We start from the raw sequence: 17,971 nt of genomic DNA on the forward strand, positions 1-17,971 counted from the left end.
GTCTCGACCTCTTCCCATTTACTTCTACCATCACCGCGGGGTTAGCATAGAGAAGATGAACCCAAGAGCGAAATTGCGGGCCAAAACCGGCCGCCGATAAAACAGCCCCCAAGTACCGATGGTCAACCCTATCGAAGGCTTTGGACTGATCTAAATTGATCAGCGCGGCCTCAGTGTCGACTTTTTCTATCATCAGGCGTATCGAGTGCAAGTTATCCTGGATTGTCCTGCCCTTCACGGCACACGTTTGCTCGGGGCTAATAAGACGAGCCAGGACAAGCTGCAGACGATTTGCGAGAATCTTGGCCAAAATCTTTAACTCAGCGTTAAGCATCGTTAAGGGCCTGAAATTGCCTAACCCATCCCCTCCATCTTTGCTTTTACGAACAAGCTTTATCACACCCATGGTAAAGTACTTGGGGATTGAGCCGTTCCTAAACCATGAGTTAAACAAAACCGTCAGTAAGGGGACGAAGATGTGCGACAACCTCAAATACACTTCGTAGGGAAGACCATCGATCCCCGGTGACTTATTAAGGCCGACCCGCTTTAAGGCTTCAATGACTTCATCCTCCGTTATGCCACCTTCGCACCTAGCCGCTTCGGTCGTCGAAAGACGAGAAAAGTCAGCCAAATAGGTGTCAAACTGTTCTAATGACAGACCGGGTTCCATGGAAAAAAGCTCCTGGAAATGGGATCTAAACGCCTCCAGCACACCCTGGTTTGTGGTCACGGTACGCCCGTCCGGCAATGTGACACGAGCGATGTGCCTATCAGCCGCTTGCCTAAGCTCCTCTGCACGCAGTTCAGCGGCCATGTTTGTTGCTTCCTGGGGCATTCTTTTTAACCTAGCCCTAATCGCTAAGGCTTGGTGCTCCTTTTCAGCAAGGGAGGCAAGCCGAGCCCTAATTATATTAACGCTAGCACTATCCCCCTCCTCCACCGCCCGATCTAGTCTAGACTCTAGTGTCACTTTAGCTGCCCTAGAATCTAGTTTGAGTCTTTTGCTAAAGTCAGCAGCAAAGGACCTAATGGCTTCCTTAACTTTTACCCACCACCTATTCCCAATAATTGCCCCCGTCAATTCCCGCTGTAGGGTTAGTAATAGCCCGTCACGGAAGCCCTTCACATCGAACAACGACGTGTTGAGCTTCCAGTAACCGGCTAATCTAGGCTTAGGTCTATCTAAGTTTACCCGTACACGAACAAGTCTGTGATCCGAGTAAACTATATTGTGGAAACTTGGACAATTCAATACTCCTACGTCGACTCGCCTAACTAAGAACCGGTCGATATAGCTCGAGAGCTGCATCGAATCGGAGCCGCCTCTACCTGTCCAAGTCCACACTAAGTCACGGGGCTTTTCATTTCGGAATTTGTCGATAAGATCAAACTTATCCACAAATTCACGAAATAAAACAGCATCCCGATCTCTGTTAGTTCCCCTAGATGTTAACCCAAATCGATCTAACTTGGGATCCAGGACGGCGTTCCAGTCTCCCGCTAAGATAACCGTTCTGGAAACATCTATGAACTGCTCGATCCGCCGAAAAAAACCAGCCAGCTCAGAATGGCTATTGGGCGCATAAACCCCAATAAGACGTAATGCCCTACCCTTTATGGTAGCATCCAAAACACATAGTCTTCCCTCCGGATCCAAGTAACACGGGTCACACGACGCATCTAGAGACCTTTTAACTAGCCAGGAAACCCCTCTCGAGCGAGAATTATAGTGCGCTGAGTAAGCCTCAAAGGTCTTAGACAGTGCACCCAAATGGTCACCAGGAATAAGGTGGGTTTCCTGCACACAACAGATATCCACTCCGAGGTGCTGCAGGTCCAAACTCAAGCGCCATTTGCGCGAGTCGGCCCTTAGCCCTCGGACATTTAAACTAGCAAGCTTGAGATCCATGGTGGTGCCTTAGGGTTGGGAACCAGGAACGAACATCGCGGTCGTGAGCATGCCGACGGCTCTCGTGAGGGAATAAGTACCCATCGTAGTATCGATGAGGCCGTCACGAGAGATACCACCGACATGCAAAGGATAGGTTAATTTTGCTATCCTATACAGGGAGGGGTGAATTTTTACCGGGACCCTCCCAACACAACATTTTTTTAGGCTTTTTATGTCAGAGTCTTTGAATATTACTATGGGAGGGGAAAGATTGAAGGTCTTGTTTGCCTCCTCCAGCATTTGCCATAGGTCCTTGGCTTCTTCTTTCTTCCTAATAACGGTCAAAATCCGTTTTGCATTGGGGAAATTGGTGGGGGTGTCTATTAGCTTTCCCCCTATCTCCCTGAAATCGATTAACTTGCTGAGGTCAGCACCTTTAAAATTTTTGTTGTTGTTCAATGCAGCAGCATTTAATATACAGATATCTTTTCCAGGGAGGTAGAGGGTTTTTTTCTTTATATCAATTGCGGGGGTGGTGTCCATGTTAATAGGGTTAGTCGAGGTTTTATCAGGTGAAGTGAGAGGGGTATTGTGAGGGGACTTAGAGGTAGCTAGGACAGGAATGGAGGATTTGTTTTTCTTAATGGGGCTTAGTGGTATTAGTTTGGGTGTTTTTGGAGGGACGGGAGATGTGACTGGAGGAGGCATTTTGAACGGGGAAGGAGTTTTGGATGTAGAGGGGGAACTAGTGATTAGCTTCAAGTTTTTGGGTGGAGGTGATTTACATGGGGATTGAGGTATTTGTTTTTTTTGAAGGTCCAGTTTTTTTTTTAAGTTTATGATTTCGAGATACTTTTCCCTACCAGGGTCTTTCTGCAGCATGGCTTCCTCCCTCATCTGGTCGAGGGAGATGCGTCCAGGGTTTTTTTTGCCGGGAGCGATCTGCCAGGGTTCTCCTTTCAGGATGTCGTTGGTCGCTTCATCAGCTGGCTGTTTGGGAATACTTGGCATGCTGGTTCCTAAGTGCTGGCCTGTAGTTTTCTTTTGGTTTGGTGGGGGTTTTTTAAGTGGACACTCGGATGTTAGGTGTCCGATTTCCCCGCAGTTCCAACATGTGGGACGTCTGCCGGCCACTATTATCGGTAGTCTTTCTTCGCCAACCTCTAAGAAGAATGGTATACTCATAAAATCCTCTTTATTGAGGAGTATGTCAAAGCTCCATACTCCGTGGAACTCATCCACTTCCACGTGGACCATCTCCCCGAATTTTAAGAAGAAGGCACCAAGTTGTTCGCCGTCAATGTGGTGCGGGACGTGGAAAACTGAGACTGTGGTGCGTCTCTTGCCCATGTACTCTGTTCTGAGGATATATTGTTGGGTGATGATTCCCTTTTGGGAAATAGTGAGGCACTCCTGCGCGGTGTTGAAGAGAGCGCTCCACGTGTTGTACCCCTTACATTTGATGACGCGTAAGGGTCTCAATCCTGCGTTAGCTAGTAGGTTTAGGATGATGTCGACTGAGGCTCGTATTACTTTTTTGGACTTTCTATCCACGACGAATAGTGTAAGGCATCTCTTGTTGATCTCTTCGAGTTTCGGTATGTCGACTATAAGTCCGGTGTTGGTGACTTTGTCTAGGCATTGTTTTGCCTTCTCTATGAACTGGTCTATGTCAATGTCGACTTTCGGGGGTTTGGTCCACGGGTTTGCAGCTGCACCGTTCTCCGTCTCCATATTGACGATAACAGGCGTCTGGCTCGCAGAAGCGGCCATAGCCGAACCGTTTAAAAAACGGTTAAAAAAGTTCACAAAACTGTTATAAATAACAGTAAAAACAGTAGGAGGGGGGAAAAAATTGTGTAGAAAAAAATCCGGCTCAGTGAAGAGGAAGAAGAGGAAAAAGACAGAGAGGAGATAACAGACTTACAGAATAATCGCAGTGTAGACTCAGGAGTGGGGGTGAAAAATAATATACAAGCTAGTCAACCCATACAATTTTATAGAAGGTCTAGGGTCACATGATTTATCCATTAGTATAAAAAACAATCACAACGGGAAAGACGCTTTCGCATCCATCTCCCAAAACCCGAGCCCATTGAAGGTAGGAAAGATTTTCTTTTATTACATTTTTGAAGTTTTGATAAAAAATAAAAATATGAAATGGTAGTAGAAACCCACCCAATAAAGGTTACCGTGGAATTTATTGGGTGGGTTTCTACCACCATTTTACTTTATATTTTTATTTTGAAGTTTTTGTCGAAACTTCGAAGATGTAAACTTTAAATTGTAAAAGAGATATCGTGACCATTTTTTCTTGTTCGCACGTAGCTCTTAACACGACGTGTTTTTCGAACCGATTAAACATTTTACATTAAATTAAAAACTTATACAGTTAGGCACAAAAGTAACTTATCTTGCCTTTGATAACATTTATTATATATATATGGTATTAAAAAAAAAATTTTTCGTCTGTGTGAATTTACCCCCCCCTCAATCGATGCAGACTTCAATTGTGAAAATACTCTCAACAAATTAAAACCACGTTGAGATTAACGAATAAAAACAAGATCACTTCAGTTAGTAAAAAGAAAAGGCACTTGTACAGTTTAGTCAAGACATTAAAAAATGAAAATATCGAAAAAAAAGGTTATATTTCACGTATCTGTTATGAAACGAAGTTCTCCGAAAAAAAAAAAAAATTCACTTAATTTTATCAAGTTTTTTTTTTTTTTTTTTTTTTTTTTTACAGCGGAAAAAAAAAACAATGTTATGATACCGAGCAAAAGGTTCGATTTTTAGGGAGAAAAGCTCGAATTAAAGATGGAAAGGGAGTGTCGGCATTTTACATTGAGTTATCTCCCCGTGGCATGTTGTTCAGCTTCAGCAAATTTCACAATGGCTGACTTCAACGCGCTCTCATAAGAACGTGTTTTTCCGCTGTAAAAAAAAAACAAAAAAAACTACTTGATCAAATTAAATGAAATTTTATTTTTCGGAGATCTTCAGTCCAAAACGGATACGTACAATTATAACCTTTTTTTTTTTTTTTTTTTTTTTCGATATTTTCATTTTTTAATGTCTTGACTAAACTTGTACAGTGCCAAATAAAATTAATAAATATAAAAGAAAATGTATTTAAAAAAAAATCAACAATCATTGGGACTTTTGACTAAAAAACTAAACCATGTTTATAGTTTGATAAAAAAAACAACACAAAACAAAAAAAACGGAGCGATAATTTGGTGATAAGAAAAGTAGGGAAAGCACGTACTTTAGCGTTGAGTTGTATAATGTCATCTTCTCTTCGCTTCTCTTTCTTTTTCAAAGTAAACACAGCCAGAGAAGAAGACGACAATAATTGAGGAGTGGTTGTTTTTTTGTGACTTCTTCGCGTCGCTTTCCGAACGATCCAATCGACATTCGAAACGACGGGCAACGCTTTGCCAATATCGCAATCTTCAAGGAGACTGTTCTCAGCTCCCATTATTAACAGTTCTCGCAAATGTTTGAGATTTTCTTTTAGAGTTTCATGTTGTCATTAGCAAAACCAGGGCTTCCCAATTTATAATTATGATTTAACATAAAAAAAAAAAAAAAAAAAAATACTCGATTATGCTATGCTCTACGCCGTTTGTCGTCAGACTAAATTTGTAAATAAATATGGACAAGGGAGGCAAATCATGGAAAAGCCGGAAACAGAAATAAAAATAATAATGATTATATTATTTTTTTTATTATTATTATTATTTTTATTTTTTATTTTTTTATTATTTAAAAAAATTTTTTCCACATTATATTAAAAAAAATAAAAAAATTCTTTTTTAATTTCTCTCAGGTGAATCCTATAAAAATCGTTAATTCATTACAAACAAAGGAATTTTTATTTTGCAAAATAAAGTAAATTGGTGGTACAGCAATAACAACAACAACAACAACAACAACACAGACATTGTCGGGTGTTGTCGTTTGTCTTCGAAAAGTGAGAGAAAAAAGACTATCATTATTTATTTCTCAGCTTCTCTCCTTCTTCTTCGTTGTTTGTTTCAGTGAAAATGTTTGGTAAATGTTTCGTTTAGGTCCACCTCCACAATTTTCTTTAAAATGACGACATTTATAGGTTTTCGACTATGCTGAATACGAAAATCGCATTGAAATATTGCAGAGATAAGTAGTTATCAAGATAGAAAAAAATGCATTATGCACGGTAATTTTGGCGGCCATCTTGGTTTTTTTCCCTCGTGTAAAATTCTGATTGCTTAGGGCGCGCGCGCATGCGCGTAAAAAAATGGCCGCCAAAATTACCGTGCATAATGCATTTTTTTCTATCTTGATAACTACTTATCTCTGCAACATTTCAATGCGATTTTCGTATTCAGCATAGTCGAAAACCTTTAAATGTCGTCATTTTTAAGAAAATTGTGGAGGTGGACCTAAACGAAACATTTACCAAATGTTTTTGTAAAAAATCCAAATTTCACTATAAACATTTGGATAAAGGTATGTATACCTTCCACACACTTTTCTAACCTTCTCTTGATTATGAGTGATATTAAATTTCGTTCATAGATTCGGTCACCCTGAGCGGGGGAGGTTTTAACCAGACGCTTGAGCATCATCATTACTCTATTGTACAACCAAGAAAGTAGACATAGCCAAGAAGTAACGGTAAATGACAAAGAAGAGAGAACAAACGCACATGAACAATTGTAAAAATAGAAGTTGTATTTATTGCATCATAAATACAAGTCAAAATCATGCAAGAAGAATTCAGGGAAATTGATAGGTAACGTCTCCAGAAGCAGGGAAGCTGGACGTACAGGAAATGAGGTATGTTATGGCGAGATTATATATTTTATTGCTTAGTAAAAAATCTTGAAAATACAATTAACAAAAAATTTCTTAAACAACAAAATTAGGCACAAGGCCCTACAAGAAGTTTGGGAGGGGAAGGGTTCAGGGTCTTTGTGACTAAAGTGATTAAAAAGGTAATGAATGTAGACTTTGGAGTCTTACTCTTGACTGGCAACATTTACCAAAATACCTCATTCACTTTATGGATCTTAAACTAACTAATAAATCCCCAGCGTTTAAGAATGAAAACCATATTTACAATTGATGAACAGTTGTCTGTGTGTTTGTGTATGCATTTTTTTTTTTTTTTTTTTTTTTTTAAATGGTGTGTGTGTGCATGTGTGAAAAAATACAATTCAATTTCATTAGAAATAAAAAGTTTTTGAATTAAGAGAAAGATTGTTCGTGGGGTGGGGAAAAAACTAAAAAGTGTTCGTATGAAAAACAAACAATAAGTCCTACTGAGTTGTTAGTGAGACCCCCCTGTACTAATCTAGGTGACTAGACCCCCCACTGTTTTCCGGGGAACCGAAAACAAGCAGGGCATCCCTAATTGGGGATTGGGGAAAATATCTTAATGGCAGTGGGAGAAGACAAAGCAACGGGTGGAGGAGGGTTGGAAGGTGACCTCTGAGTAGGGGAGTGACCGGGGATGTTGAAAAAGCAAGGATGTGGCACAAAGGGGATGGGCAGACTCAGAGGTTCTCTAGTACCAAAAAATAAAATCAGGAACAGGATCTCATTTATACCACCAGTCAAGAGTCTTCTTAAGTTTTTCTTAGCTAGAACCTAAGCGGGATGGGTTCCGAAGGCCCCAGCACCGCCCGTGCCATGCTTAAGGAGGGAACACGTATTGAAACTTGACTCCTCGACGGATGCACAAACTAGTGCTGTGCACCCACCTCTTGTCGTAATCCGCTCTAGGCAACCTCCTCCAATCGCATCTGATCTTTACCTTAAGCAGATGTTTAAAGTAAACGATCAGATCACGATCCGGAACAGATGTCCCTTCGTGGACCAACTTGAGGCGCGTGATCCAAATCACCATGCGCGCTACTGCCAGGATCGCCAGGAAAACCATTCTTTCCTCCCTGGGGAACGGCGGCTCCATGTTGTACACAAAAAACCCTTCGTCGAGATCGAGCGGACATTCGGCATCGATGCGAGCCGCTACCCCCTCGACGTACTCCAATAAGGGCTGGATCCGGCTGCAACTAAAAAACGCGTGCCCGATCGTTTCGGGCTCGCGTTCGTCACAGCGCGGACAGAAGCCACTTGTATTTTCTTTATACCGGCGGAGTACGTCGAGAAGGGGCAGCGCGTTACGGACCAGTCGCAAGGTAAGGGAAAATTCTGAGTTGTTCAGAATATCCCGTCCCGGCGCCCAACTCCAATGAGAGCGGACAACCCCCATCGACCATCCCATCCGCCTACAAAGTGGATCCTTTGCGGTCCCCTCCACTAGCTCCCGATATAGTTTCTTTCTTGGCTGATCGAGGACACTGGTCCCCGGCAAAGCTCTAAGAGCGGTCCGGCATTCGGAGAAGAACTTAGACTCCCCCCTCGGCCTACGACGACCTTCTACCGAGGAGTTGGATTTGAGATTGGGAAACGCGTTCTCAACCACAGGGACCCAAGGAGCGTCTTCTTCAAGCGAACGACCCAAGAAAGCCAATCTCTCGGCATTTCTATGACACAAGAGACTGGGCTGACCCAGGCCTCCCTCGCTCGGCCTCTGGACACAGACCTCTCTGCAGACATAATGCTTACCCTCCTTCCACAATAGTGAATCGAGGCACCCTTGTAAGCGGGTTAGTCGTTCTGCAGGGAGAGGAAGTACAGACAATCGGTAAAGGATGAGCGGAAAGACGTATGTAGCGCACGCCTCCGCCCGACCCTTCAAGGACAATTTCCTTCCAATCCAAGTCTTCACCGACGATTTGACCTTGCCATATACTTCCGACCAATTCTTTTCCAGCTGAAGTCCCGGTCCAAACCAGATACCGAGAATACGGACCGGTCCATCGGTCCAGCTGAAAATACCTGGAAGCGAGTTTACCCCGGTCCAGGCCCCCAACCGCAGGCCGACAGACTTGCTGCGGTTGAACATGGCCCCTGTAACTTCTTCGTATCGAGCGAGCGCCTCGACCACCGCTTGAACGTCCGTGTGGCAAGACACGAACACGGTGACGTCATCAGCGAACGCGGAAACCCTGGCTCGTGTGCCTCCAGGGAGGGCTATTCCGCGCAGGACTGGTGTAGCCGCCTCGTCCCTTAACTTGCGAAGGAGGGGTTCCAACGCCAGGACGTACAACAGAGGCGACAGCGGACAGCCCTGACGCACCGACCGAGAGACAGCGAATGACTCCGACAGCTTACCGTTGATCTGCACCGCTACCGTCGGCCTATCATACAGGACAAAGATCCACTTGCGGCCTCTAACACAGCTCCCAGGAACCGATGGTCGACCCTATCGAATGCCTTGGATTGATCTAGACTGATCAGTGCGGCTTCGGCGTCGTCTTCTGTCCCCTCTATGATCGAGCGTATCAAATGCAAATTGTCTTGAATCGATCTCCCCTTCACAGCATAAGTCTGGTCCGGTTCGATCAAGTCAGTGATGACAACCTGCAAACGATTCGCAAGAATCTTTGCCAAAATCTTTAACTCTGTGTTTAGCAGAGTCAAGGGCCTAAAATCTTCGAAATTATCCACCCCACCATGCCGTTGACCTTTCCTCAGCAATGTGATCACTCCCTTGGTCACCTGTCCAGGGATGGAACCCTGAGCAAACCAATGGTTGAACATATCCTTCAGAATAGGGACCAACATGGGCGACAGCCTCACGTAGAACTCGCAGGGTAAACCATCAAGCCCCGGGGATTTGTTGTAGCCGACCTGCTTCAACGCAGTAATGACCTCATGTTCAGTAACAAGACCATCACAGCTAGCTGCCCGAGCCGCCGTGAGGCGGGGCGAGTCAGCCAAATAGCTGCCAAACTCATCGACCCTGAGTCCGGGTAGTTGGGTGAAGCGCTCTGATAGATGCTCCCGAAACCCCTCGCAGATCTCCCGAGTCGAAGCTAGGGCGTGTCCTTCCAGGTTATGTACTTTACGAATGTATGTTATGGCGAGATGAGCAATTCACCGCCGGAACTTTTTATCGAAAGAACGTTATCACCGGTAACCGGTTGTATGAGCCTTCCCTGGGTGGGAACACTTAAAAAACGTAACATGCTGTCTTTTTTTTTTTTTTTTTTTACAGTGATCACTACTTATCAAGGCCCGGAAGCCACTCAGGGGTAAGGGTTATTGCAAGTACATTACGTTAGTGTGGAGATTTGATGAAGCGTTTACTTAAGGGGGCGGGGGCGGTTCATTAGGAATTTGTTAACGTTGGACTTAAAGACATACAAGTTGTAGTCAGGTGGGAAGCAGGCAGATGGAACAGAGTTCCACAGGCGTGCAGTTCTGCAGTTCTAAGAAAGAAGCTTTGTTCATGGAATCTACGTTTTGATTTAGGCACAAATAAAGAGTGGGGGAAATTTTTCACAGTGGATTCAGCTAGACGGGTGTTTTTTATGAAAGATTGGCGAGGGGGGGACCAGAGATTGGAGGTCAGACGAGCACCTGCCATGGAAATAACGATAAAACAAAGATAGGCTCGCAACGTCTCTTCTGTGGGAGAGAGGTTGCAGGGTAGAGAAAAGGGCATCCCCCCACTAGTCTACGAAGTCTATTTTGTTCTCTGTCAAGGCAGGATAGGCTATTTTTAGCAGCTCCTGCCCAGATATGGCAGCAGTACTCCATCCTTGGACGTACTTGGCTTTTATATAGATAGAGAATTGCATCAGCAGTGAGATATCTTCTGGAGCGGTAGAAGGATCCCACCATTTTTCCAGTGACCTTGGCAACAGATTTGATGTATGTGCTCCATTTCATATCAGGAGTAAAGATCAAACCCAGAAGCTTGTCAAAACACGGGGCCTCACCCAGACGAGAGCCATCCATCCCAATTGTGACAAAAATTTCTGGGGGTGTCGCCAAAATTCGTCTTTTTGGGAAATGATTGGGGTAAAAAATGAGAAAATAATGTCATGCAACAACACAAAGAGAAATAAAAGGTAATTAATTGAGACCCTGTAAACTGTTTGAATTATAAATGTTTATTTAAAGAAAAAGGTGGCTAGTTGCTTTGAATTCCCAAAAGCTTGTAAAATAAAATTTACTAAGTAACAAATAGAAAAAAAAGGGAGAAAAAATCAAAGACAAAAAGGCATTCAATATAAAAAGGAAAAAAGGCAACTGGGCAAAAATTCACTTTAAAATGGTCTCTCAAAAGGGAGACTTTTCAAAATATAGAAAATGTTCTTAATATCAAAGGCTTACTTGAAGTCTGAATGAAAAAGAGAATAAACATTTCAAAAAAGGGAGTCCTTTAAGACGTGGTTTTTCACAAATAAAACGAACCTTCAAAGGTTTTTTTTAAAATGTCTCTCTCGCCCGAAATAGGGTTCCAAACAAATGGTCCACTCTCCTTTTCATGAAGGGTTGTCAGTGTCTCTCTCTCTCCTTATTCCTCCTTTCTTTGGAGTAAGCAGTTTACTCAAAAATTCCGACACAGTTTTTATAGTTGGGCTCTCTACCCAACGTTTAAATAAGATGAAATTTATCGACGGCACGTCGAATGTTCTTCTTTGAAAGGGAGGTGCTTTACAAAACACTTCAATACATTCCTTTAAAAAAAGCACTCCACTGTCAGAAAAGGATAAAAAATATACAAAATACGTTGCCGAAAAACGGTCAGCAACGGAGTCTAAAGGATGCTTCTTCCAAGATGGCCAACCTCCAAACTGATTTTTTTTTAAAAGGGCACATAAAACGGGGCACTGTGGCGTTGCCAAAAGTTCCACAAGGATCGTGATTGGCCAATAGCCAAGGGCAAAAAGGAGGAAGAACAGACAGGTCGTTTCAAATTGGGAGAGAGATAGAGAAAGAGAGAGAGAGAGGTAAAGAGGGAGATGGGGCGAGAGAGAAGCGCACACACTCACAGGTCAGCTAAATGGCCGACTACTAGATACGTGTACCAGGCAAAAAGGGGAAGGGAGTCACAAAGCCAGCGAGTCAGTCACTCAAGGCAGCCCATCTCCCACCCCACTTGCACTGTGTGATGGCAACAAGAATCTTTAAAGTAAAATTTCGGAAAATTGATGCCAGATGGGGATCAGAGCGTTGATGATGTAAGGATTCACAATAAACTTCTCTATTTCTTTATTACTTCAGAGCCTCTTTATCCATTTATTTCCCTGGTGGAATACCTTTCTTGAATATCCTTTTATTACGGCCACCCACCGCAGGATATATCAACTGGCGACGAAGATGAGATACGAACTGTAAATTCATCTAAAAAACAAAACAAAACAAAAAAAACATGTAACCGAGAACATTCTGAAAATTGTTGTTCACAAAGTTCACTTTTAATTGAAGAAAAAGCTTCTTAGAAAGCAAAAGACTGGTGTCTGCCACAAATTTACGCAAGTAAAAAATAATTTTTATATTATTGACGAGTTAAACTCTGTTTTTCTCTTTTTAAACTCCCAAAGAGTTGACGTTATATAACGTGTGTGTGTGTGTAAATTGTGACTTTCTTCATGAGAGATATTTTTACGTGTTTTTTGTATTTGGTTAATACGATAAAAAACCAACAAATGAACAATACTGAGGAATCTGTGTTTATTTAATAAAGAAAATTTTTAAAAGAAGTTTATGTGTGTCTGCTGAAGTAGACGAAAAGAGTCTCTTGAAATTTTGTCAAGTGTTATTTTAACAGTGATTTTTTTTTTCGGAACTTTCCTATATGTTGACAATTTTCTGTGAAAATAAGCATCTTGTTTTTGAAGAGTATATATATATATTTTTTTCTCTGTGGTATACGTTAACTTGCTATTGATACATTTAAAAAGAAAATGACATCGGAACAAATAGTGACGTTGACGAAAACGTTAACTGAGAGTTTAATCGCTCAACAAAAAGCCCAAATGGATTTTCAAAAACAAATGCTAATTCAACAAGAACGTTTCGAAACTCTTGTAATACAACAATCGACGGATAATCGCTTATTTTGTGAAACGATTTTGTCAGAAAAATCTAAGGAGGGTGCATCCAGATTTTTTTCAGCTGAGGGTATAGCGAACTCGCTTTCAGAGTTTAAATATGACCCAGAAAAGGTGACACTTTTCCAGCCTATTATCATAGGTTTGAAACGATATTTACAAAACGATGCGAGAAGTGGTCGGATGAGGAAAAAATAACACTATTACTCCGAAAAATGGGCACAGAAGAAAATACTAAATTCACGAATTTGATATTGCCTAAAAAACCGGAAGAGATCTCTTTTTCTGAAACGGTAAAAATTTTGTGTGTTATATTCGGTGAAAGAGATAGTCTTTTTCATACACGGTATAGGTGTTTAAATATGTCAAAAGACGAAACTGATGACATTGTCATATATGCGGGCAAAGTCAACGCCCAGTGTGAACTGTTTAAATTAAAGGATTTATCAGTGGACATGTTTAAGTGCTACATATTTGTCCAGGGACTGACAGCACCGAAGTGTTGAGACACTTGTAGTCTGTCTAAACTGTACGAACGAACTGACTAAACCAAGATGGCCGACTCCTATTTATATCACCACAAGCAAGGGAGGTAACCATGTAACTGAAGCAAGGGAGGTAACCAATGTCTGCATTAACATTGCTGCTGTCCTCAAGTGAATAATTTATTTCTGATTTAACAAGTCCCTTAGAAGCTCAGACGAAGCTCCTGCCTTGGTCAAACAATCAGAGACCTGATCACAACCCTTGATCCATTCTATCTGTATCTCTCCTCTACTCTTCATTTCCTTCAGCCTTGCTACATCTATTCTCAATCGTCGATCGCTTACCAGATTGTTGGAATTCAATGTCTCCACAAGTGATGCATTATCTGTCTTGCAGAGAACGTCTGGCAATTTAGATAACTGAAATACCTCTTGTATCATAGCCGCAGTCAAAACACCAGCATCAGCTCCCTCATTCAGAGCAAGAGTCTCTGAGGCCAATGGGCTTTTTGTCACTCTGTCCAATTTCTTTGACGCCCAACACATGGGGGCCATTTTGTCAGTACTTCCTCCAATAAAGACAACAAAACCACCCTGTGAAGATCCATCTTCCAGACTGGCATAAGTGGCATCAGTATAACACAAAATGTGTAAATCTGAGGGCTTTCCCAATTTTGGAAATGTTATAGAACCCTTCTTGGATTTCAATTTTGATAAGGCTTTATTCGCCTCAAATAAGGCTTTTACTTTGGGATGCTTTCCAGTGTTGCTCATTTTACACACATCAAAAGCTATATCAGGGCGTGTTTGAGTTGAAACCCACATCATCTGACCTGCAAGTCTCTTCAACTCATGCTTTTCTTCTTCATTCAGTTCATCATTTTTCCTCAGTATCCTCCCTTTGCTTATTTCTATTGGAGATATGGAAGATACATATAGATCTTGTTCTACAGTGATCCCATTTTCCTGTTGATTAACATTCAGTCCAACATATTTGAATGTTCCACTTTCATGAGATCCCACCTTAAATTTTTCTTTCAATGTTGCAATCACATCCCTTTCAAACTCTGTGTTTCCACAGAAAACAAAATCATCCACGTGCATAGCAAGAATTCCAGTCAAATTTCCTTTAATATCATGCCACAAAAACAATGCATTATCATAAGCACTTGCTACTCCTTTTAATTCAATCAAAGCCTGAGTAACTCTCTTGTACCATGCCCGTGGAGCATCATTCAATCCATAGATGCATCTTTTTAATTTCCACACTTGAGATTTAGGACAAACATCAGATGGTGGCCTCAGGTACACATCTCTCTCTAAAATACCACCTTGCAAAAAGGCTGAGGTAAAATCTATGGTCTGCAGCATCCAATTCTTTATTGATGCGGTTAGCATGACCATTCGCATAGCTTCACGGCTACATGTTGGGGAGTCCGTTTTCAGATTACTATTTTCTTCATAGCCTCGTGCTACAAGGCGAGCTTTCATTGTTTTCTGATTATCCTTGAATTTTTCAGTAATCACCCATCTTGTGGATATTGTTTTTCGACCTGTGTATGGCACACATTCAAATACTTCATAGGTGTTCATGTTTTTTATTTCTTTATGCTTGGCATCCATTACAGCTTTCGACTGCTCTTGTTCAGCGGTGAGCAGGACTACATTTTCCTGTTCAGTATATTGGGGCACTTCTCTCCAATGATCAATATGATTCCAGTTGATACAAACTTGATCCTCGTTTTCATCCTCAGGTTCTATATTGATCCAATGACTATATTTGCCAGTTGATTTAGGCTGTACTGACATAACCTTTCCTTTCTTCCACTCCCCACTTCCATTTATTTTATAAGTTATGGTCTTATTTCGGCCAGGTTTTTCAGTCTTATCTCTTAAACTGGTAGAACTATCAACAACTTCTTCTCTGTCTATATCTTCACTTTCTACCACTTGATTCTGCAACTCCTCCTCCTCAACTGAAAGGTATTCATTCTTCCCTTCTGTAGTGTTTCCCAGCATTTCAGCTTTTTTTGTTCTTTTTTCGTTGTTTTTATTCACTTTCATCAATTGGCACGGATGCATCCTATAAAATGCTCCGCCATGTCTGATTAAGACAAACTGGCCTTCTCTGCCTAACACTTTTGCTGGACCACGCCATCCTTTAAAACCCTGCCTCCGATAATAGATTTGGTCTCCGGTAGCATAATCTTCATCAGCATAAGTTCTGACATTAGACCTGAGAGCTCTCCTAATTCTCTCACTGGACTCAGCTTCCAAAAAGTTTCTCCTTGCACTATGGAGAGCATTTAAATTTTTTCTCACCATGTCACTTGTAGTAGAGGACTCCATAGCAGGTAACTGGTCTGTCAGAATTGAGGGTGTATTTACATTGAAACCGAATACAAGTTCATTTGGACTGTGTCCAGAGTAATTGAGGAGGGCATTTTTTGCACAAATAGCCCATGCCAAGGCAATTTCAGGTTCACACTTCTCATCGTCAATTGTTTTTTTCATTGCCTCAGCAACTATCAAATTATGACGTTCTACAGTACCGTTGCTGAATGGACTTTCTGCGGCAGTAGTACAGGTCTCTATGTTGAGTTTTTCATTCATCTGTCTATAGTGTTCGTTGTTGAATTCACCCCCATTATCACTCAGAAAACGAACAGGAGATCCGAAATAGGTAATCCACATCATAAAGATGTTTTTGATGATCTCCTCCTTCTTCTTTGTTTTGATCAATGTTGCCGCTGAATACCTGGTAGCGGCATCAATGAGATGTAGTATCCACACCTCATTGTGGATGAACTCTTTCAAATCCATGCAAACTGTGTGATTAAATCTATTGCCAAGAGGCAATCCCACAACCGGTCGCAGTGGAGCTTTTTTAAATCTAAGGCAAATTTGACAGTTTTCACAAACCTCCTCAATCGCCTTTATAAATTCCTTGTCATTGAATTTGCCACTTTTTTTAACCAAGGAAACAAGTTTTTCCTTCGAGGCATGAGCAAACTGTCGATGAAGTTTTTCTGCTTTTTTTTTTCTGTGAAAGAACACTGACCAAAATTCTGAACATGTAATACAATGTTCTTAGTACCACTATGATCCAACAACTTATTTGTTAAGGGGAGACAATAGTGCCCTGAAGTTGTGGTCTTTAGTTCAATACATTTATCAAAAATCCAGCACATATCTTTCCGGAAATCTAGCACTATTCCTGCTGTCTTCATTGATTTGTGACTTAATAGAAGAGGCAAGTCGTTTTTCACAATATCTGCTTCGATATAAACTCTTATACCTCCGAGTGTAACCGGAAATTTAGCAACTTTAATTGCTGTGACAGCCACTCCATCACCAAAACAAAAACTCCGGTCTGAGTTCGTATACTTCACTAGTTGCAGGTCACTTTCATTTAAAGTATCTAAATAAACATCAAGCCACACTTCGCCAGCCAGTGTGCGAGTACAAGCAGAATCCAAGACTGCCATTCCAAATGTTTCCTTTACAAGATTTGAGATTTTTTCATTTGTACTGTTCAAATAAATATTTTCTTGAATGAACAACGTAATGTGTATTTGTTCTGTCGCTTCCGTAAACCTGGGCGTATTTCTAGGACACTCTCTAATTAGATGGTTCGGAGACTGACATTTGTAACACAACAACACGTTTCCACTTCGGTCACATGGATTAGATTGTCCTCGACGAAAACGCCTTTTGTTGTTACCCGGTTTAGAATAATTATAGTTGACGATTTCGGGCTCTGATTTCACTGCCGGTACATTTTCATCACGATAAATGTCACCAAATACTTTCTTTATCGATTCCTTCATGTTTTGATACGTCAAAACAGAACACGTTGTCCGCGCTAATTTTTCGTTCTCTTCCGATATGTTAACCGCGTTCAAAACAAGAAAAGCTTGCACTCCTTCCGGTAGAATAATGTAGAATTTTTTTAATCTTTGGTACAAAAACTCATAACGAACAAGAAAGTCATTTATACTGGTACCTGACGATCTTTTATAAGTGTAAAATTCCTTAAAAGTCATGTAAGCGCGCGTGTGTTCGTCCTTTAAATATATGTCATCCAGTTTCTTTATTAAGATCTTCAAGCCATCTCGTCCGCCGATGTCACTTGTTGGCAATTCACGGACACATTCTCTAATATTCGGTGGTAGCGTCAAAAACACTGCTGGCCCTTTTTTTTCCTCAGAAAGATCCGTGAACAACGACCACATTTCAACGTCTTGTTTCCAGTTCTCGTAAACATCCTCCCCCTCCAACAATGGAGGTTGTTTGTTCGAAATTGCCATATCCGATATCCGATCTGTCTAGTGCTACAGACAAGCTGTACAAAAAAAAAATTTTTTTTTTTTTTTTTTTTTTTTTTCGTTTTGTCGCACACAGAGGGATATCTCTGCTACCATTTGTTGAGACACTTGTAGTCTGTCTAAACTGTACGAACGAACTGACTAAACCAAGATGGCCGACTCCTATTTATATCACCACAAGCAAGGGAGGTAACCATGTAACTGAAGCAAGGGAGGTAACCAATGTCTACATTAACACGAAGGACAAGGATTTAAGGTCAAGGATATTATCAATCATGGAACAAGACCCGGAAATTAACT

At 41.4% G+C, this 17,971-nt stretch overlaps 2 protein-coding genes across 4 annotated transcripts in view; one reads left to right on the plus strand and one right to left on the minus strand.

Moving 5' to 3' along the window:
* LOC145271189 (protein-associating with the carboxyl-terminal domain of ezrin-like) overlaps positions 1-5,574 on the minus strand; it is a 206,997-nt gene extending 201,423 nt beyond the window's left edge. Inside the window, exon 1 of one of the 2 annotated variants that reach the window (XM_080126757.1) lies at positions 5,166-5,574. In XM_080126757.1, the coding sequence (XP_079982883.1) occupies positions 5,166-5,378 (213 nt within the window). In that variant the 5' untranslated portion in view covers positions 5,379-5,574. The remainder of the gene's footprint in view (positions 1-5,165) is intronic. The other variant, XM_080126812.1, reaches the window with a different exon arrangement.
* The window catches only part of LOC145271308 (phytanoyl-CoA dioxygenase, peroxisomal-like), a 475,348-nt gene continuing 461,130 nt past the window's right edge, over positions 3,754-17,971 (plus strand). Inside the window, exon 1 of one of the 2 annotated variants that reach the window (XM_080126931.1) lies at positions 3,754-3,995. The gene's annotated coding sequence lies outside the window, so the exon portion shown is untranslated. Of the gene's footprint in view, positions 3,996-6,292; positions 6,392-17,971 lie in introns of those variants that run through there. The other variant, XM_080126985.1, reaches the window with a different exon arrangement.

The sequence above is a fragment of the Euprymna scolopes genome, chromosome 1 (assembly GCF_053919585.1).
Source record: "Euprymna scolopes isolate OS-2025 chromosome 1, ASM5391958v1, whole genome shotgun sequence".
NCBI lineage: Eukaryota > Metazoa > Mollusca > Cephalopoda > Sepiida > Sepiolidae > Euprymna > Euprymna scolopes.